Source organism: Quercus suber, unplaced genomic scaffold (genome assembly GCF_002906115.3).
Source record: "Quercus suber isolate HL8 unplaced genomic scaffold, Cork oak 2.0 scaffold_713, whole genome shotgun sequence".
NCBI lineage: Eukaryota > Viridiplantae > Streptophyta > Magnoliopsida > Fagales > Fagaceae > Quercus > Quercus suber.
In genome coordinates, this window is record NW_027070154.1 from 305,243 (window position 1) to 327,675 (window position 22,433).

Here is a 22,433-nt window from a genome sequence, read left to right on the forward strand (position 1 = left end):
TTACTGGGCTCTGTCTCATCCTGTTCTTTTAAAAACATTTTCAGAGTAGGCAATGATCATTTTGAAACAAGTTTTTGTGGCTAGCAATAGTTAGACTAACTGCTAATGGAGACTAGACTTTTCTGATGGTGATATTTAGATGATGGACATCCTAGTGTAGGCTTGACTCATTCTTTTGTATCTAATAGTGGTTATGACTTTATTTCCATTGATGGGACAAGTTAATGATATGTAATTATATTTATGTAGACCTCCATTATTTTATGGCCAATGGTCCTTGTAATTATTGTATAGAGCTCTAACTTATTTTGGGAATATCTTTAATGGAATAATTATGATAATTCTTGATGTTTGTACTTGATATGAATTATTTGGATTGAATTGTTAAAAAAGAAAAATCTACAGGTACATTTGGGTTGTATTTTCTCATGCTTTGGACCCTTTTGGGTTTAGGGCATGACAAGAACAACACAAGGACTCATACTCTCTCTTACAAGGCCTTTTGCTATCAATTCTTCAACCTGCCACTGCAACTCTTCTTGCTCTTTAAGATTCATTCTATAAGCTGGTTTAGTAGGCAAAATAGAACCATGCACAAGATTAATGCAGTGTTGCATATCTTTCATAGATGAAAGACCAAAAGGAATTTCATCAGGAATTACATCACCAACTTCCTCAAGAAAGGGTATCAACAAATGAGGAATATCAGTTGGATCCTTCTCTTCTCTAACCATAATAGCAAACTCCTCACCACATTCTATCAATGCTCTCTCCACCTTAGTTATGCTCAATAAATTGCTTCCCTCCCCAAGTGAAGGTTTGGGAACATGGATCATTCTTAATGGAAACAAAGTTATTTTAGCCCCATATATTTCAAAAGAATAAGTATTTTTGAAACCATCATGACTAGCCTTTCTATCATACTGCCATGGTCTCCCAAATAATGAATGACATGCATCCATGGGTACTACATCACAAATTGCTGCATCATTATAATTCTTGCCAATAGAAAACTGAATTAAGCACCTCTTCTTTACCTTCACCTCATTGCCATTGAGAAGCCACTGGAGTTTGTACGGCTAAGGATGATTTTCAATTTCTAACTTCAACTTTTCCACCATGGTTGCTGCAAAAACATTCTCACAACTTCCTCCATTAATGATAACATCACAAACTTTTCCATAAGAAGTACATCTAGTATGGAAAATATTGTTTCGAAGCCATTCATCTTCTGCACAGTCTACCTTGAGACTTCTTTGAACAACAAGTGACTCTCCTTGGTCAACATAGATCACCTCCTCATCGTAAACAGCAGGTCCATGAACAATCAGTGCTGACTCATCTTCATCTTCTATCTCCACATCTCCCTCCACAAGAGAAACTATCTTATGATTTGGACAATCAGAAGCAATATGTCCAAAGCCTTGACATTTAAAACATCTATGACTTGCACTAGAGGTGTTGGGATGATTAGAACCTGATGTAGATTCATTCTTTAGTGGTTGCTTAACAATGGCTGTCTTAGGTAGTGCAACGGCGTTTGAAGTGGAGCCATTCCCTCAGTTAGAACCCCCTCTCGATTATAGGATCGAAAGTTACTGCCACGCCTTTCCTTCAATTGCTTCTCCACTTTCATAGCAAGCTTGCAAATATCAGGTCACAATACAATCTCTTCCTTCCCATTGTCATTACCTCTGGAGATGCTCCCACCAAATTGAAGCATGTTTTCTCAGCTAGATTGCAACAATCTTCACTTTGCTATTCTTTGGAACATCTTTGAAATCAAATATTCACTCAACAGTATTTAGCTAATCAATGAAATCATCAGGTCGCATTTTCTCTTCAAATTCTAGAATTTCCACCTTTATATCATAACCTCGTTGTAAGTTTCAGAGATGACGAGGATAGGCTGGAGTGCTCCCATCGAAGTAATGACCAGGGGCATGGTGAAATGGATTCCCCTCTTCATCGTTGCTAATAGCTTCAGATTCTGAATTACGATATCTGGGACCTCGCCATTCATCTATATATTACTAAAAGCTGAAGCGTAGCATTTAATGTTGCTGCTCTCATGTTGCGCCACATCAGCTACCACGTCATTTTTAAAAAAAATATATAATTTGTCCTACAATTTTAAAATGATTTTTACAAATTTCAGCCTTATAAATACAATCCACTATTTATTTATTCACTTCCACTATCACTCTATAATAAATCCAGCCCACTACTTATTTATTTACTTCCACTATCACCATATAATAAATCTGTATAATTAATCTAGCCACCTCTTATTTATTTAGTTCCATTATCAAGTCTAACCCAAAACCTTTTCAGTTCAACTTTAGGATTTTGTGTGAGCTTTTTCAGCTTAAAGGAAAAAATAAAATAAAATAAAATAAAATAAAATAAAAAAACTCACCATTGTTTCCACATTGATGACGTCCAACCATTAAACCAAAGCTCTGACACCTACTGATATTGGATTCATATGGGGCAATCCAAACTTAACCAATATGATAAATAAGGGTAGGCTGGATAAATATATTTTATATTTTCTAGTTTTAAACACTCAATAATTTAAAGGATAGATAAGCTCACTACCAAAGTAAACCCAAAGAGATACAGATAACACCACCCAAACAAATTTAACTAAGGATCTATGGGACACAGATTAACACCACCAAAGCAATCCACCCAAGGGATAAAAGATAATTTAGAAGAAATCCATCTTCTAAAAAACACAAGGTTCTTAATTTGAAAATACACTCTGATTTTTATTTGATTCAGCCAAAAGACTTAAATAGAGTTTGGAATAACCCGACCAAAGTCAGATATGACTATTAGGAACTTAGAAACACAATAAAGTACTTGTCTACCTAGGAGAAATAAAACATAAAGTTTGATTCACCCTAGGAGACAGTAAATAAAGACTATTTGACTTTATTAATAATAATAATAATAATAATAAATTTAAAATAATGGTCTGTTATTCTGATCCTCAAGGAAAGCTTTTGGGTCGAACTGACATCACATTGGGCTTGCTAGATCTTCGAACACTCTAGTGTCACTCTCTCTCACACACACACAAAGAGAATGACTCTTTGTTTGCTAAATAAAAATCAATTAAAAGATAAGGAAACTTATTTTTCTTAGGTACATCATTTCAAGACTTTTTCTTTTTTTTCTCTTTCACTTTAAATTTTCACCTTTTGCACTTTTGCTCATTTATATACATCTATCCATAGCTTTTTAAGTCATTCCAACTCAAATATACATATGAGATTCTCCAAACTAGGAGGGATGCCCTTTAGCTTCAACCCATCAACTAAACAATTCTAACCCCAACATGTCGTCTCATCTCACCATAACCCATATAAGTTAGCTATAACCAACCAAGAGGGCTTGCGGTTTTGATTTTGAGTGACAATGACTTGTGATTTGCATGTAGAGGGCAGAGGTCGTCGTTGGTTTTGTGACGGTTGTGATTGGATCTAGGTCATTGATAGTTTGAAATTTTTGGGGTCAGAGATTTTGTGTTGGGTTTATGAAGATGTGTGACTGGTATTTTTCCAAAGGGGTGAAGCCAAGAAGAACCTTTTATGGGGTTTGAGAGTTTTGATTTGATGGGTATGTTATTGTGGAAACATATACACTATTTTATCAACCTTCAACCCTTATTCCCTGTATTATATATATATATATATATATNACCCAAACAAATTTAACTAAGGATCTATGGGACACAGATTAACACCACCCAAAGCAATCCACCCAAGGGATAAAAGATAATTTAGAAGAAATCCATCTTCTAAAAAACACAAGGTTCTTAATTTGAAAATACACTCTGATTTTTATTTGATTCAGCCAAAAGACTTAAATAGAGTTTGGAATAACCCGACCAAAGTCAGATATGACTATTAGGAACTTAGAAACACAATAAAGTACTTGTCTACCTAGGAGAAATAAAACATAAAGTTTGATTCACCCTAGGAGACAGTAAATAAAGACTATTTGACTTTATTAATAATAATAATAATAATAATAAATTTAAAATAATGGTCTGTTATTCTGATCCTCAAGGAAAGCTTTTGGGTCGAACTGACATCACATTGGGCTTGCTAGATCTTCGAACACTCTAGTGTCACTCTCTCTCACACACACACAAAGAGAATGACTCTTTGTTTGCTAAATAAAAATCAATTAAAAGATAAGGAAACTTATTTTTCTTAGGTACATCATTTCAAGACTTTTTCTTTTTTTTTCTCTTTCACTTTAAATTTTCACCTTTTGCACTTTTGCTCATTTATATACATCTATCCATAGCTTTTTAAGTCATTCCAACTCAAATATACATATGAGATTCTCCAAACTAGGAGGGATGCCCTTTAGCTTCAACCCATCAACTAAACAATTCTAACCCCAACATGTCGTCTCATCTCACCATAACCCATATAAGTTAGCTATAACCAACCAAGAGGGCTTGCGGTTTTGATTTTGAGTGACAATGACTTGTGATTTGCATGTAGAGGGCAGAGGTCGTCGTTGGTTTTGTGACGGTTGTGATTGGATCTAGGTCATTGATAGTTTGAAATTTTTGGGGTCAGAGATTTTGTGTTGGGTTTATGAAGATGTGTGACTGGTATTTTTCCAAAGGGGTGAAGCCAAGAAGAACCTTTTATGGGGTTTGAGAGTTTTGATTTGATGGGTATGTTATTGTGGAAACATATACACTATTTTATCAACCTTCAACCCTTATTCCCTGTATTATATATATATATATATATATTTTTTTTTTTTTCTATTTGTATTTTTTTTTTATATAATTTCTTGATGTATCTTATTGCACACACATAAATGAAATATTTTCCCTGCTATTAGTGTGAACTATTAAAATTGTATTTAAATTTGAATATGAGGTTTAAAATGTAATAGAATTGAGAAAAAATGTTATTAGCTAACATAAAGTTATTTTATAAGAATTTTAAAAACATATGAGATCTTTTAGAAGTTTTCTTTATGATTTGTCTTGTACAATATTTGGGAGCTTGCTTCAATTTTTGCAATAGTAGGACATGATTGTGTTTTCTGCTTTTAATTCTTATTTACTATTGTTCCTATAAATTTTATTTTGTCAGTTTAAATATAAAATTTTCTAACACTAATAAAGAAATCCAATTAATAGCTGAAAACCACTTATAGGATAAATCTTTTTTTATAAATATGAATCAAGATGATTGAGCTTCAAAGCGTTCAACAATTTGACGTTGGAAAGTTGTACATTTTGCCTTTGGAATAAATAAATAAAATCAACGTTTATATCATACTAGTTAGTTTAGTAATGTAATTTGTGACAAGCCTTATTTTATGACAATAATAAAATATCAAAATAGGTTATGAAAAAAATATTCTAATTTGAAATTATGAAGTATTCACGTAGTATCGCGCAGGACATCATCTTGTTATTTTTATAATGAATGAAAATATGATTATGAAATACATTACTCTTTATTAATTTAGTCCAACTTGCAAAAAACAAATTTAATATGACTACCCTAAAATATTATCACGCACAACGGACGAGTCCATGACTAGTAGATGTTTAATTGCTAAAGAAATGCAACACTTTGCATATATAGCGTTCGTTTGGAAACAACTTATTTAACTGAAACTGAAAACTTTTTCATGAAAGTACTGTAAAGAAAACTAAAAATTAACTGAAATAGTACAGTGAGACGTATAAATAGTACCAAAAAGTGCAATGAGATTCATGAATAGTAGCAAAAATAAGCTAAATAGTAAAAAAAGCTTCCCAACGTCCCAAACCTAACCATAGCGTGTACCGAAAACCTTTCCCCACCTGCAAATCAAAGTGGAAAGATCATGGAACTCTTGGTAAAAATCAAGATTCTTGTAGCCTTGTTCTATTTAAAACCAATGTTTGCCGTTCAGTCCCTCTACTGTTTATAAGCTACAAGCGTGTAAAACTTGCCATTTTGAAATATTATTTCCTACTTCTTTACATCTTTTTATGCTCTTGGATTTTTGTAGGCTATAGCAATCAACTTTGCCTCATATTAAGCTCCCCCTGATGCTCCTGCTACCTATGCCTCAGTAGTATAATCACCCTATTAAAATGGATACATATGAAACAACGTCATGCAAACACACAACTTCAGCATTTGCCTTCAAAGCCATCATTGCAAAAATATGGGCTTGTCTAGAGTCAGCTGCCAACTTAGTCATGCGCAGAAATATAAACAAAAGCCTTTCCAAGAAAAACAAATCACATACACAGGCTGATGCATTCTTCCATTACAAGATTCCACAAGAGAAAGAAAATATTTTCAAAGAAAGGACTGCTACTGAAATCTCAGAACTGAAGCCCATTTTCCCGAGCTGCATTAGCAAGGGCTTCAACACGTCCATGGTATGGGTATCCACCTCGGTCAAAGGCCACTTTTGTGATTCCTTTCTCCAAACAGGACTTTGCAATGACTTCACCCACCTTCTTTGCCACATCCTGATGGGAAAAAGCTTGCAGGGATGAGGATTTTTGCTTTAGAAACAAAAAATTAACTTAAAACGGGGTCTAAAAAAGGGATAAGGATAGCTAATTTACTAATCAAGGCACTCAAATATATATATAGGCAGACATTAGAAATGAAACTTTGCCAATAGTTCCTTTCGCCAAACTATAAGGTATTTACTACCAAAAATGGGGCTTTATGTTCGGATATATTGTTGTATTTTTCATTATATTATTCAAAAACTGGAAGGGACCAGGGCCTAAACCCCCAACCTTTCTGTAGATGTTTTGATTTGAGAGAGAGAGAGAGACAGAGACCAACTTTTACACCAATAAACAACACTTAGGTTCCAAGTACATGGGTTCAGATAATCCACAAATGGATATTTGGGAACTTACAATAGTGGGTCCAGCGCTATAGTCGAACTCCTCAGAGATGGGTTTCTGCATTGTTGAAGCCGAAGCAAGCGTGTGCATCTTGGTGTCATCAATCACCTGGACGTAAAGATGCTTGTTGGAGCGGAAGACACACAACCTTGGCCGTTCCGTTGTCCCTTCAACCTGATAAACAGAACATTGATGGCAAAATAGAAATGCACGGTATCACCAAATGATCAACAATAGCAAATTTCAGAATGACCAGTTCATGCTCCCATCCTCCCAGGGAAAATTCAAAAAATTATCTAAAAAGAGAACAGAAATATTTCCAAGTACTGACTCAGTTTGTAATCATTATAGAAAATTTTATTAATTCAGAGAGAAAAACACTTGCAAACATTCATTTTCTGAGGAAAGGTTACTAATGTGGAAGGTAAGCAAGCTTCTTCATAATTTTAGGTTAGGGACAGTTATAGAGACTAATATATGTCAAATCATATATTCCTCAGTTTCCAGTTCCTGAATTCTGCTCCATCCCATTTTTCCAAATATAATTCATAGAATTATCACCTTTATTGCCTCTTGAAATGGATGGCAATCACAGTCACAAAGAAATTTCTCCATTTGATGAATTTGCCTGCTAACACCCCATTATTGTTGCTAGTAGTATTCAACTATAAATGGGCAGGATCCCAGAAAGTCTTCGCTACTTCACTCACTCCCAAAAGATTATCAGCTTTCATTTAGACAATACCTTGCCCTCCTCTCTTCAAAGACCTTCACACCAATTCCATCCACAGGTACACCTCGTATAACTACTGCATAGTCTGCATGTAGCGTAAATTCACCAACAGCGATGAAAACCTGAATTCTTGTTGAATGCAAGTTTACAAAGCTTAGCAACAACTTCAAAGCCAAAAGCTTTATAACTCAACTAGTTGGCATTTCAACACAAATCCCCATCCCCAACTATCGAATTATAAAAAATAAAAATAAAATCATCAACTTCAACACATCAAGGCTCTTCATATCTAAAAATAAGAAGAAAAAAAAATGGTATTAAAAGAAAGGAGCCAAGAGAGGCCCACGAAACAAAAGGAAAGAAGAAAAGGAGGGGAACCCATGAAGCAAAGCAAGCAGCATTGTACAGCTAAACGGAAGCACTAAGATGAGAATTACTGAATTAGCATTGTGAAAAATAAGGCCTATTTATAGGCATAGCTGTGTCGTCAAAAACACGGATCGTGCTCTGCCAATCAACTCAATTAAATAGCTTATACTCCGTTTCAAAAGAAGATGAAGCTGAGTTGAAGGCTTCATGCTGTCAGTCATTTCATTGTGGCAATTTCGCAAACATAACGTATGCATTGCTAAGGCATATGGAAATCGTAACCTCCAAAGCAATTAAATTGAACACAAATTTAAGCAGTTGTGGTTCAAAGCGAAGAGAATCAGAATCAGAAGATGAAAAGAAAAGGGTAGGTACCTTCTTTCTAATGCGAATATGGCGAGCGGTCCTGTCTTCTCTTCTGGTTTTGGCTTTAGCTTGAATAACAAGAGATGGAGAAGGAGAAGGAGATAGCCTTTGGGTAGAAGAAGAAGAAGCAGCTGTCAGTAACTTAGGCCCCATCCATAGCTGTTGCGAAGATGCCAATGCACTCGCACTCGCACTCTGAAGGAATGAGATGGAAGTCAACATTCTTTCCTCTCTGTCACTCTCTCTTTCGATCTTCGGTCTTAAACCCAACCTCCTCCTACACCTACTCCTACTTTGCTCTTTGCAAAACCTTATCCCTTCTACTTCTAGGATAGCGTGTGTCGGAAGGGCGCGCGTGGCGTGTGTTTTTTCTTTTCAAACTCTTTTTAATGGATTATGTATTGTATGCCATCATTATGTAACTTAGCATGCATAAGGACTACCTACACAACAATGATTTAGCATTTAGGGGGTTAATCCAATCCCAAATCCAAAAAAATGAATACAAATTATCTAGTGTCATAGCTAAACATAGTGGACAAACTCTAATAATTACATTTGATGCTAAATTTGTCTAATCTTAAAGTTACGGTTCTCACCTCCATCTCTTTAATCGACCTGAGGGGATAACTAACTTACATGCCTACTACTTAATTTATAAATTAACGGACTTGATACCTTAACACACATTCCCCTAGCTAAGCTAGCATTGCGATTCGTTGGTAGATCTCCTAAATGGATTTCTCGTAAAAAAAAAAAACCCTTCATATACTCTGTAAATACCTTCCCACTCAAAGGAACAAGGTAAGTCAAACAAACTCTATGCACTATAGCTCTTCCATTTTCCATCTTCTTCACTAGTTTTCTAACTTAACCATTAAGCCTCCTTGGTCACTCCCCTCCAGGTGGTTTTGGTTGGTCTAAAATCTTCTTCTTTAGCATGTAATTTACTCAGTCAAGAAATTTATCATAGTTCAGTTAAAGTAGAAATCCTTGTTGCAGTTCTATTGCATCCCCCAAATTTCACCTATCCACAAATGACAAATTGGTTTCTTTTTTATATAGACAGGATTTGAACACTAGTCCACCCCTGTTCGATTACCCAAAAAAAAACCTTACCTTAATTGAAATTCACGTTAATGCAAATTTTACTACCCTCATATATCATATATATTTTTTTTTTAATATTCGAACCTACTCTTAAAATAACACTAGATTTACATTTCAAAACTGAACATTACGTTTTCCACCCAAAAGCCACTAATAGCCCGTAGAAGAAGGCACGTTGTCAGGAAGAACCATCATCCCACTAAAAGCAGAAAAGAAATTCAACCAATATCAGATTGAGATCAAGCAGAAAAAAGAACCCAACCTATATCAAATTGAGATCTTATTTTCATTATTCGATAACTTTTCATGAATGGATATTTGTTTGGGCAATCCAAATAAAGATGACACCTATCATCTAGATAAGAGTCATCAATCACCTCCCCTTAGATGGAGCCATTCGTCAAAAAATAGGAGTCCATAAAATAGTTTACACCAATACATCATTGTTATTGTTATTAGTTTGGCTTCATCGTTTTATCAGGATTTATGAAGACCTGGTTGTAGTAGTTGTAGGTAATGCACACCAGAGTTCACCCAAAAATGCCATCGTACCTAACTATTTGTCTTCATTCTAGATTTCTATCATATATGCATTTCCAAAAGCAATTTCCATCTCCCACCCCATCTCCCACCTCCACTCGCACACACCAATTTTAATCATAAACAACACAAGAAAATAGCTAGATAAGAGGTAACCCAAAAGAAAAGAGGTGCCCGGATTTACAACTAAAAAGATACTGTCACAAAGTAACAATCTTCAGCCTATATAGAAAACAATACAATAGGGCCAGAGAAAGCAGCATCAAAATAGAAGTCATGTCTTCCCATTGATATCTGCCTTCTTAAGTTCAAATGAATCTACTGTCTTCCTGAGGTTTATAAGCACAGGCTTTCTTGAATCTTGATCATCTCCCAAATCTGTCAATCCTCCGACGCCGTACTTCTTCTAAAGAAAGGTCATGGGAATGATGTAATGATTGAAGGGAAGAAAATCCATTTCCGTTGCCACTTCGATTTGTTCCACACATCTCACAAACACTTAACCAACCAGAATTATCAAATGTGCATTCTTGGCATCTCCACACATCAGATGGAGTCCTTCCTGTGTCAGCACGATTCCTACCAACAGTTCCCCTACCAGAAATCCTCCGCTGCTGGGACCCAAAGAACTTCCTTATAAGCTTCACAGGCCAGCTCAATGCACCAGCTAGACCTTTAAAGAGTACAGTCAATGGGTCTGAACCTGAATATCCACCTTTCAAACGCAGATAGAGAATCCCAGCAAGTATTCCACCTAGGTGACCGAGGAATGAGACACCAGGTACAAACATTTGGATGAGAATCAACTCTGCCCATGCAGCATATCTCTCTGGCACTACTAGTCCATGCACATAAGTGTAGTTTTCTGAATGAGAATTAAGAACAACTTTCATGGCAAAGAGAACGCCAGAAAATCCAACAGCATACTCAGAGTAGTACGCCTTCTTATAGTCAAAGAACAAGAGAAGGGATTTTGCTAGTATAAGTGTGATTCCCTGGGACATAGTAAGAAGAACAGCAACCATAGAGGCAAATTCAGCACTTCCCATTGAAGTTTCCAATTGAATCCCCTTCCATAAGAGTGATATCATGTTATAGACCAGATGAGAGTCGCCCAAATGGTAGAATGCTGACAAGAAAAATCGCTTCAGGTCCCTGTGCTGTAATAGCAAAATTTAATTATACAGGAGTAAAAAAAAAAAAAAAAAAAAAAAAAAAAAAAAAAAAAAAAAAAAAAAAAAAAAAAAAAAAAAAAAAAAAAAAGGTCATGCAAATTTGCAATCATCAGAATAAAGTTTTCTGGTAAAGCCACTACTCACTAGTAGTCTAGGCTGAAAGGAAATGAAATCATCTCCAATACATCTTATAAAAGACAAAAGACAAAATAAAAATAAAAACTACAAATTCATCATAATCTGCCTGCTATAACCTGAGTGGACAGACCATGAAGACGCAAGAGGAAGCCCAACCAAGACAATATAAATACTACATTGATACCATTTTTTTTTTTTTTTTTGATAAGTACATCAATGCCAAAATTGTAAATATATAAGCTCAAAATCCATGTCAGATTTGGTAGTTTTGTATTTAGTTAATAAAATCTTTGGTAATAAAGAAACAAACGTAACCAGAGCATCAATAAATTAATAAAATCATTGGGTTGTATGCCCAAAAATTCTTTACAGAGGCAGAGCTTCAATAAAATCAAAGGTCTACTCGGATCCAAGGTTACTACCTGCCTCAATGGAAGAAGTGTGTACTTTGTACCGCCCAGAGGTCATATAGATCAAAACCAGGAGCAATAAGACCGAAAGGCGAAAGCCCTACTTACAGCAACAGCCATTGGCACTTCAAAAGGCTTAGATTCTAAGGGCACTACTGCAAGCCTTTTTGAGGTTGTGAAATAGGGAGTGACCTATTGATTCAAAGTCACAATAAAGGGGTCGGTCAATAGCATAGCCCTTTCTGTCCTATAAGGTCTTCCCATTCACCTATTTGTAAATATTATGTGCAAATGGTTCACTGTCCAACTATACAGCAGGAGATGAAGAACCCAGTCCACAAATAAATGTAAAAGTAAAATACAATCAACAAAAACAGAACATCTTTCTTGGTTTTTTTTCCATTTTTCTTTTATTATATATCTAATCTAATGAAGAATTTGATGTTGCATTGACATATTCACCAATTGAAACATCTCTATGTTTTGTCTACCTTAATAGCCAAGTTTTTAAGAATACCCAGAAGCTAAATCCCACTGAATTCAACGTTAAGATACAAAATTGATAGTTATAAATAAAAGACGATGAAAGGTTGGTTGTTGATACATACCCTGAGGATGAGATGGGGATTGAACCAGACTTGATCAATGGAAGGAAGAATGGAATGAAGAAATCCGGGTCTCAAATAAATCAGGGTATTGGCAGCGAGAAGTGCAGCCGTAACAGGTGGCTTCCTCTCAAGCCTGTAATACTCGCTCGCCGCGTGAAGCGCCAGCAACGGCAACATTCTCCCTCTTCCTCTCTCCATCTTTTGCTTAATTTTTTTTTTTCTCTTTTTTCGATTACTTGTAGTTTTATATACTAAATATACTCTCTCTCTCTCTCTCTCTAGCTCTCTCTCTTTCTCTTCAAAGTTGGTGAAGATGTGGATTCTTATAAAAACGAAAAACCTTGGTTGCCAAGAAAAGCATATATAAGATTAAAGAGTAATAATGGAGAGAAGATAATTCCAGACGTTTCCTTTTTGTAAATGAGGAGTAACCAACGACTCTACCCCATCTACAGTTCTACCAAGTCTTTTTTCTTTTCTTTTTTTAATTTTCCAGCCAACCCACCGATCTCCCAAAAGGGCCAAAACCAACCCAGTCCGACCCAATTTGACGGGTTAAGTCAGTTTTTAGGAATTATAAGAAGGAGAGTATTTTTATTTTATGGGGTTTACCCATAAGCTATTTTAGAAAATATTTTATGAAAAAGTGAATTTTTTTTAATTATTATTGTAGTTTTTTCAATTTCTTAAAACATGCCCTAAAGTTTATTTATTTCCGAGATGGTTTCAAATTTCAATTTGAAGCCCTTCTTTCTTTTTCTCTTTTTCTTTAGAAAAAATCTTTTTTTTTTTCATCTCATTCTTTTGGACTATAGCGAAACAAAAAAAATGTGGCAAATTTATGATCCATTTGAGAATAACTTATATAACTGAAACTGAAAACTTTTTTCCTGAAAATACTAAATAAAGCTAAAAGTTAGCTGAAATAATACAGTAAGATTCATAAATAATACTAAAAAAAAGTTAAATAGTAAAAGAAACTATCCAATATAAGCATATCCCAAATTTAGTCTTAATAATTCACCTCGCCTCTACATTGTTATAATTTTTTTTTTTTTACAATGCATTGTTTTAATTTTGGGCATGCATTAAACAGGGAGGTTTGTAAGAAAAATATTCGTTTAAGGAAATAAAAATTCGCTTATAATAAGATCAAGATAACCAAAAAATCAAATATTCATTTCTATTACTAAGAATGAAATATTGTAAATATATATATATATATATATAATTATTACAATTCATGAGTGGTTGTTGCATATGGAAAACTTGTAAAAGATGAAACCTAAGAAAATTTAATATTTTTAAAAATATATAAAATCATTACTTGTACTAAGTAACAAATTATTCATTACTTTTTTATATATAGAAGAAATCACTCACTAAGACTCGTACTAAAAAATAGCTATCCTAACATTTTTAGAGATAGATAGTTTTTTTATGAATTTAGAGAGGTAGTCTTAATTTAAGGGATAACTATTCTTAAAGTAAAAACTATTTCATGTAATAAAGATACATCAAAATAACCGAATAAATATTATATATGAATAATTATGTCATTACAGAAGTTATTATAACATACCAAATGTGAGGAGTGAGATAAATGCAAAAGGCCCACAAGCCCAAAGCCCATAAAAATAGGAAAGGGAAGGGGAGAAATTGTGGTTCGGCCTCAAACAGCTATAAAAAGAAAAGAAATGGTTTGGCTTAATTCCAATACTTTTTTTAAAGGCAAAAACACTATTTTGGTCCCTACATTTTGAGGTCACAATCAATTTAGCCTCTACATTTTAAAAACAGTCAATTTGGTCTCTATTATTTTCAACTTACAATCAATTTGATCCCTATTATTTTAAACTTACAATCAATTTGGTCTCTATCGTTAAATCACTAGTGAAAAATGCCTATGTGGCAAACTGTTTACACAATTGACAAGTCTACTATTAAAAAATTAAATAAAATACTGACGTGTCTTAATTTCAACAGCCAACTCAACGCTTAGTTGGCAAACAAAAGCCAAGTCAACATTAAAAATACTTTTCTTTTATTGTACAAATTTCTATCCTTTCTTTATTTTCCTTTAATATTCTTACAATTTTTTTAACCAAACGGAATTTTATTTTTATTTTCTCAATTTTATTTTTCCTTTTACAATTGCTAACCAAACAGAATTTTCCCTTTAATTCCCTTCTTGCAATTTCTTGGTAACCGAACAATAATCTAGTCCAAAAATCATAGACCCAGATTTACAACCAAATCGTCCAGCACCACAAATCCACTATAGAGCTCAAATGCCACTATGCCAGCTTGCAAGTGCATGTTAAAAATACCCATTTTACAACTTTGATCACTCAACACAAACAAACCCAAGGTCAAGCCATTGTAGTGTAATGGAGACCCAAAGACAAAGACACAATGAGAAAGCTTTGAAAAGCAAACCCACATAGCCATGGAAATGGAGGGGTCATTGAAGAAGAAGATAGCAATGCAGACTCTGGGCTCAAAAACCATACCCAATCCCTTTAGCTTTTCGAACCTGACCACAGAATGGTTCACCAACCAATCGCCTTCGTATGGTGTGGAGCTCAAAACCCATATCGAGACCACTGATCAGAGACGTCGGAGAAGTTGTGATCAATCTGTGTTGAATCTGGGTTTGGAGAAGCTGGGCCTAGTGGATATGGATTTCGGGTTTTGTATGAATATGGGATTTGGCTTCTTCAGCCATGAATCAGAGAGAACAAAAGATAATGAGAGAGAGATAAGCTTAGAGGTAAGATGAAGGAAAATCAGGATAAAAGAAAAATGTATGAAGGAAAAACAAGATAAGCTTAGATGGGATGTGGCATATTCTAATTTCTAAGGAAAGGAATTCGTACAATAAAAGAAAAAAAAAATTAAGCGTTAATGTGGCTTTTATTTGCCAACTAAGCACTAAGTTGGCTGTTGAAATTAAGACACGTCAGTATTTCATTTAATTTTTTAATATTAGATCTGCCAACTATATTAACGGTTTGTCAGGTAAACATTTTTTGTTAGTGATTTAATGGCAAAGACCAAATTGATTGTAAGTTAAAAATAACATAGACCAAATTGACTGTTCTTAAAATGTAAGGATCAAATTGATTGTAACCTCAAAATGTAGGAACCATAACAGTGTTTTTGCTTTTTTTAAAAGAATCTCTTTTTATTTTAATGAGAAACTGTCACATCCCACTAACTAAATAAAATATAGGGATTAAAACTTACTACCACTTATCATTGTATATTTAAAATAAAAGAACATGTTCAGTTAAAAAAGTACTAGAGATAAGCCAAACTTGAAAAGAAAAGGCAAGAGATAGACACTAGTAAGGAAGAAAAGGAAGGGACCCCGGTCAGTGGCAAGGCACAACCCATTGAGGAGCCCCATCCCCCCTCAGCACATTACCAAGAACAACCCTATTCTCAACCCTATTCCCATCAACCCACTCACTCCCTCGAAAGGAGTATGAAGACCACTAATGGGACAAGTATCTCCTCCCTTGATTAAGCAAACTACTAGAGAAAGAGGGGAATCACCAGTATAAATAGAACCCTCTCTCATTGAGAAGGGAACAAAAAAATTAGAGAGAGAGAGAGCGTGATAAGTTGTAATAGGCTTCCTTGGTCTAAAAGAAAAATACAAGAATCACAGTTATTTCTTCCATCTATATTAACTCCATGATCAAATTAACCTTCTTAGACCTCGCATTGTGAATTTCTTTACATTTACTATAAATTAATTTTGAAACTTATTTACTTTTTGTTTTTCAACTCCCACATCAAACATGCCCTAATACTAATAGTAGATGAAACACAAAATTTTATTGCTAATTTTTATAACTGATTTTTTAAGGGTATATTGGTGGAGTTAATAGTGAACATTTAAGGGCATATTGGAGGAATTAATAAAGAACATTAAGGGTACTTTCATCAAAATATGCGTCCATTAGTTTTGGGATCTAACTTTTATATTATATTATAAATGTTAAAATATTTATCATGTATGAATAATTGTTTGACATGTGCTGATAAAAAAATATATTATTTGACATGTGACATTATTTGTCCAAATAGTACCATTTAAATGTAGAAAGTTGCCACATATCAGAGTAGGATGTTTGGAGAAAGGAATTGGTGTTATCGAAGTAAGCATATACTAGTTTTGAGATCCAACTTTTATATTATATTATAGATAGATGGATTATAGATAAATACGAAGCCTACCTCATTAAGAAAAAAAATATAAATATATAAATAAAAACCTCAACTAATCACGCCCTGTTGCCTTCCTTAATGTTGGTCATTTGGCACATTGTATATTCAAATTTCTAAAATTTTAAAAAACCATAAAACTAGTTGTAATTTTATCCTACAATATAAGGTTAATCGCATTTAATTCCTATAATTTTAAAAACTTTATTATGTGCCCAAAGACGTTGAATCTACCTTAAAAAAAATGATTAGAAATAGAATGCAACTATTAATTTCTTCCGCAAACCAAAGCATAATACCAAACTAACACAAAATATTTTATCTTTTAATAAAACACACCAAAAAAAAAAAAAAAAAAAAAACTATTTTATTAGTGCATTGCTGAGTTAGACGGATTTCTAAATTTGTTGACTCGCACCGGATCTAACCCTTAGTCCACCCATAGCCATAAGCATTTCTCTCTCCCAAATGCTTTTTCCTTTTCCCGTTTGCATTATCCTATAAGGGTGAGCGTTTTAGGGTTTCTTGTTCCGAATTGATTTATTAAACTACTTTCTTAATCTGTAATTTACGGAGGGTTTTTGTTTGTTTGTTGCAGACACTCAATCAGACATGACAGCCATAAACTGTGATTCCTCGGAGGTCACTGTTCCATGTTAACAGAGTTGAATGAGTCTCCACCAATCCCCATACATAATTCATGTAATATCATCATTTTTTTTTTCTTTTGCTAATACCCATTTGTTTCTTTTCATTTTTTAGTTGCTCAATTTGTTATTGGTGTCAACTCAACAACCCTTTACTTATGAATGTCATAGAAATAGCAATTTGTTGATAAATGATGATACTTTGACGTTGGAATGGAAGACCCTTTTGTAATGGAAATACTTTTTTTTTTTTCTTTTTTTCTAGTACTTAGGCCATGGGCCCCACCATTTTCACAAACAGTATCCTCCATAGCTCAATAAGCTTTCATTTTTAATATCTCAATTGGTCTAAACGAGTGAGTTGATTCATGCTGGGGGGAAAAAAAAAGGTAAAATAGGATAAAAAAAATATTAGTAGTAGAAAAACAAGACATGTTAATTAAGGAAGTAACATTGAGTATGACTTCAAGTAGAATAGAATGAAGGAAAAGAATATATGGGGTCGACTTTAATTAATTTGTTGAGGATCCATAGCTAACCTCAGAAATTTTGGGACTAAAACTTTGTTGTTATTGTTGTTAATGTGCTAGTGAGAAAGAGTGAGTTGATTCAAGTTGAGGGAACGAAAAAAGGTAGAGGAAGACTGAAAAGAGTGTATGATTTCGAATAGAATTGAATGGTGTTAAAGAATACATGTGGCCAACTTTGACTAGTTTTTTGAGGATTCATAGCATAGCCATCCCCAAAAATTTTGGAATTTAGGCTTGGTTGTTCTTCTTGTTGTTGGTGTCTGTGTTTCCCTGTTTGGGAATTTTCTTCTCTCATTTCTTTTCATTTTCTTTCACCTTAGGGAACCTGTGAATCAATGTGTCATTCCTGGATTGCCGGATGACTTGGCTTTGAGATGTTTAGCAAAGTTTTCCCATGGACACCATGGAGTGCTTGAAACTGTCTCAACAAAGTGGAGAGATTTAATCCGCAGCTCTGACTTTGCCAGTTTTAAAGCTAGAAAAGGGTGGTGTGGAAATTGGCTATTTGTTCTTACTGAAGGCTCGAGCAATGAGTGGGTTGCCTATGATCCTGAAGCTGATATATGGCATCCTCTGCCCAAGATTCCAACTACCCATGCTGACTGTAAACACGTTGGATTTTCGTGTGTTAGTGTTTGCAATCGTTTCTTGGTGATTGGTGGATCATATGTGCCTCATGATCCTGTATATCCCCATCAAAAGCCTTCTATAACAAATGAGGTTATGCAGTTTGATCCATACAGAAAAAAGTGGAGTAGCGTAGCAAGCATGCGAACACCACGGACTCATTTTGCTTGCAGTGTTATTTCTGGCAAGGTTTATGTAGCTGGTGGATTCAACTTATCCTGCACCAGAGGGCTCGCACTTGCTGAGGTTTATGATCCCTTGACAGACAAGTATGTTTAGATGAAAATTTTCACTTATGTCGTGCTCTTTAAACATATTCTGTATCTGATTAATAATTGTCAATTTCTTCTTGGCATCTTTTTAGTAATTTCTTGCAGGTGTATTCTCACCTCTGTAGCAATTTGATGCATTCAGAAATGAGAAAATTTCCCAAAAAATTGTTGAATGATGTACAGACTAGTTTTGTACAGATTGAAGTTTCCTCTTCTGCAGGATCACCATCATCATTATTATTATTTTTTAAAATTGTAGTTCATAATTACTTCGCTTGATTAGAAAGAGCAAATTAGATAAACTTCATTAAATTTTTCTTGCTATTTTACTTCTGTAATGTTCTATATTAGTCATAACCAAGCAGAAGTTGCAGATGGGAGGAATTGCCACCGATGCTCAATCCACAGATGAACTGCTTAGGCTTATCATATAAAGGCAAATTTTATGTTCTGAGTGACCGGGTGGGCCTGCCAGACCAGAAAACCTCTGAGGTTCTAAGTCCAGCAGACAGAAATTGGTGCACAGTAGAGGACATCTGGCCTTTCTCAAGGGAAATGCAATTTGCAGCTCAGGTGATAGGGGATGATCGTGTATATACTGTTGTAGATTTGGGTGAGAGCTTGATTAAAACAAGGTACACTGATAAAGGAGAGTGGCATAATGTGGGTATAGTTCCTTCGGTCATTCTCCCTGACCACCCCCGGCCATTGGAGGCCTTTGGTTATGGGTTTGCTGCATTAAGGCATGAATTGTATATCGTGGGAGGGAAGGTTCTCAAGTGGGAGGAATCAGGAGCTGGGAGGTTTGACATTGTAAAGTTGGGTTTGGTGAGAGTTTGTGACCCTTCTGCCATGCCATTAACATGGAGGGAAATTAAACCCATGTGTGGGTCAGCATATGGTTCTATCATAGGATGTGCATCCCTGGAAGAAAGATATTAGTTTTCTCAAGGTAATGCAATATTTGTTGCTGAACTCAACTGAAGTTAACTATGTAGTATTTGTACTTTTAAAGTGAATTCTCAGAACCTGTCTTCTTGAATATGTATTTTTTAAGTTAATAAAAGTGCTTTCTTCTTAAAAAACTACGTAAGTTATTTTTCCTCTGTAATTGCACATTTATTCATCTCTCTCAATGAACCTCTTCCTGTTACTTCCTTTTCCAGTGCTTTATTGTTATCTTTACCCAATGATTTTGAGAAGTGCATTATTTTTGTTATGCTTTGTCTGCTGAAATGGACATGATTTCCGTGTTTGAAGACAATGTGTAGGTATGCATGTGCTCTTCCATGTGTTTAGTAGAGGTGGTAGGATTTCCTTCCCATTTTTTTGACGAAAGAGTTTGCTAAGACTAGCACACAATTGACAAGCAATCTAGAAAAGATTTCTTAGTCAAACAATGTAGTTTCATAAGTGCTCTTAGTTAGACTTAAATGCCACGGTTTATTGTCTGAATGACTTTGACTGAAAGAATTGGAGCCTATGAGAAATGTATATGTCATTTGCTTAGAAAAAATGTTCCATTATGTTATTAGATGCTCAATACGTTGGAGATATAGGTCCACCTCTAATCTTTCTTAAGTAATTTGTCTCTGGTTTCTTTTGCCTTGAGTTTCTCAGGTTTCTTCATAAGATGGGCTTGGTTATAGGTTTAATCTTTCCCAGAAAAAAAGTTTCCCCTGATGCTCTTTTCTGGTTCTTTTTTCATATCCAATCATGTCTTGACCAGGCACGCTGAGATTTCTACACCATTCTCAGTTATTAGTGAAGATAAAGTACTTGCTAATGAATTGTATCATTTTCTCAGGCTTTGTTATGTTAGAGAAGGCAATTAAAGACAAATATTCATTGTAGGAAAAGAAAAATGGGGGGATTAGAACCATTTATGAAGTCTAAAACTCTGTGCTTATTTAGCACTACCGGTTGCTTGTTGATAGGGATTTGGGGTTGAAGCTCAAACAATGAATACTTTTTTGGGATGCTGAGTTCATATTTACCCTTTTGCATTTCATTTCTTGCTGAAATTTGAGTCAGTTGAACAATCAGTGCAGGTAGCAACAAGAGATTTGTACTGAGATGTGGGAAAGATTTACTAAGATTAGTTGCACGTTTTTCTTATGGAGTCCATTCATCTGTTATAACTGTGGTTGTTGCAATCAGGAGCCTTGGAGCAGAATGATAGTGCTCACTCTCTTGTCAACGTTGTTGTCTTGCTTTTTCTTTTCAGTTTGTTATCTCTCATGTGTTTTGTGATTTGTTAGATTAGCTTCCTTGTATTAATTGTTCTATGTAAAATAATTATGGGTAAATTACACTTTTCCACCCTAAACCATACCCCATTTTACACTTAGCCCCCCCCCCCCCACCCCCCCCTCGGAACTACAATAATGCATGATCAGCCCCCTAAACTAAAACCTATGTAACACTCTATCCCCTCTAGTTACTTTTTTAGTTAATTCTAACAAAGTGTAGCATTGAAAGATCAACTGGTCTTTTAATGCTAAATTCTATGAAACTTAACCCTAAAATAAACGACCGGGAGTTAAGTTACAAAGTTATAACTTTGGGGGGTCAATTGTGCATTTCGATAGTTCAGGGGGCAAAGTGTAATTTCTGCAATAATTGGGGTTTTCTTGACTTGTGTAATTTTAGGATGTTGCTTGGTGTTCTTTTATGAAATTGTCTTGAATACATCTTTTGTATTTGTTTCTCCTTGCTGTTTTGTTTTAGGCAAAAAAGAAATGGACTGATCCCTTTGAAATTGAGATTGTACTTGTACTTCTCCCTTGTTACTAATGTAATTTCAAAAGGTTCGTTGTGCACATTTTACCTTTTCCTTTTACCTGTGATTTCTTCCTTTTTATTAACCACTGGATTTTCCCCCTATTAACACTGGAGTTTTAACCATTTCAGAAAGATTTCCAAGTAATGTTAGAGGTAGCATGGTCCTAGTGCTGTTTTTTTGCTAAAGAGAATTTTGTACTTGTGTTGGTGGGCACTGGGCTGACAACAGTCCCTGACACATTATCCTGACACATGTTATCTATCCATGTAGCGTATGCTTACAATGCCATATCAGTAGAATAATAAGCTATTTGATACATGTGAAGCAATTTTAGATTAGGGTATCCTGTTCAGATGTATATTGCTGAAGTTTTGTTATTCCTAGTGCTGATTTTTTAATATATATATGTGTGTGTGTGTGTGAGATTCAAGTTGAGGGAACAAAGAAAGGTAGAGAAAGGCCAAAAGTAATATTAGTAGAAGGAGGAAAAAAAGGACGTGTCAATTCAAGAAGTAATAGAGAGTATGAATTCAGATATATAGAATAGGGATAACTTTGCATTTATTGTTATTGGATTTGGCCGTTCAACAAAGAAATTTTTTTAGACTGCAAGAAAAAGCTTAGTTATAAAACTAGTGTCAGTTTATCTGCATGGAGTTCAATAGTCATTCTTTTCATCTTCTATTGGAAAAACAAGATTCCTTGGTTGCTTTAGCATCCATAATTGGAGATAGTGTTATATTTGTGCCTTATCCTTCTAATAGTTGTTTTGTACAGAATCTAGAATCTCAATTTTTTGCAGTTTCAAGAATTCATTTAAGGCAGTTTCATAAGCTCTTCCACTTATTTCAGTTCAGAATTTGTATTTGTATAGTTATAGAATATCTTTCAGTGGATAATTCCTCCATGTTTATAGATATCACGAGCTTTGCAAGTGTGACATGGTTTTTTAATGAATTGGTATATAAAAGATT

The 22,433-nt window shown here is 34.6% G+C and overlaps 3 protein-coding genes across 4 annotated transcripts; 1 reads left to right on the top strand and 2 right to left on the bottom strand.

Moving 5' to 3' along the window:
- Nucleotides 1-6,161: 6,161 nt before the first annotated feature.
- LOC111984133 (large ribosomal subunit protein uL18c) lies at nt 6,162-8,813 on the bottom strand. Its single transcript, XM_024015759.2, has 3 exons — nt 8,391-8,813; nt 6,926-7,087; nt 6,162-6,520 (listed from the first exon to the last, which is right to left on the bottom strand). Exons 1-3 carry the CDS (start codon nt 8,601-8,603, stop codon nt 6,371-6,373), a joined length of 525 nt encoding a protein of 174 aa, XP_023871527.1. The 5' UTR covers nt 8,604-8,813; the 3' UTR covers nt 6,162-6,370.
- A 1,370-nt stretch (nt 8,814-10,183) lies between these two features.
- LOC111984122 (rhomboid-like protein 14, mitochondrial) lies at nt 10,184-12,829 on the bottom strand. Its single transcript, XM_024015743.2, has 2 exons — nt 12,363-12,829; nt 10,184-11,191 (listed from the first exon to the last, which is right to left on the bottom strand). The coding sequence occupies exons 1-2, from the start codon at nt 12,558-12,560 to the stop codon at nt 10,397-10,399; spliced, it is 993 nt and encodes a 330-aa protein (XP_023871511.1). The 5' UTR covers nt 12,561-12,829; the 3' UTR covers nt 10,184-10,396.
- A 4,130-nt stretch (nt 12,830-16,959) lies between these two features.
- Nucleotides 16,960-19,759, top strand: LOC111984120 (F-box/kelch-repeat protein At1g16250). Of its 2 annotated transcripts, none has more exons than XM_024015741.2 (4): nt 16,960-17,104; nt 17,197-17,300; nt 18,096-18,671; nt 19,040-19,759. In XM_024015741.2, coding segments are annotated over exons 2-4 (1,155 nt in total). In that variant the 5' UTR covers nt 16,960-17,104; nt 17,197-17,298; the 3' UTR covers nt 19,617-19,759. The 2 variants fall into 2 exon arrangements, with proteins under 2 accessions (XP_023871509.1, XP_023871510.1); XM_024015742.2 differs by having other exon boundaries at nt 16,963-17,104; nt 19,049-19,759.
- Nucleotides 19,760-22,433: the final 2,674 nt, after the last annotated feature.

Coding starts and splice junctions, on each gene's coding strand:
- LOC111984120 (XM_024015741.2), top strand. Junction 18,672..19,039: donor TATGATCCCTTGACAGACAA/GTATGTTTAGAT, acceptor ATAACCAAGCAG/AAGTTGCAGATGGGAGGAAT.
- LOC111984133 (XM_024015759.2), bottom strand. CDS start 8,603: ATGTTGACTTCCATCTCATTCCTTCAGAGTGCGAGTGCGAGTGCATTG. Junction 7,088..8,390: donor ATATTCGCATTAGAAAGAAG/GTACCTACCCTT, acceptor TCTGTTTATCAG/GTTGAAGGGACAACGGAACG. Junction 6,521..6,925: donor ATAGCGCTGGACCCACTATT/GTAAGTTCCCAA, acceptor TTTTCCCATCAG/GATGTGGCAAAGAAGGTGGG.
- LOC111984122 (XM_024015743.2), bottom strand. CDS start 12,560: ATGGAGAGAGGAAGAGGGAGAATGTTGCCGTTGCTGGCGCTTCACGCG. Junction 11,192..12,362: donor ATCCCCATCTCATCCTCAGG/GTATGTATCAAC, acceptor TTGCTATTACAG/CACAGGGACCTGAAGCGATT.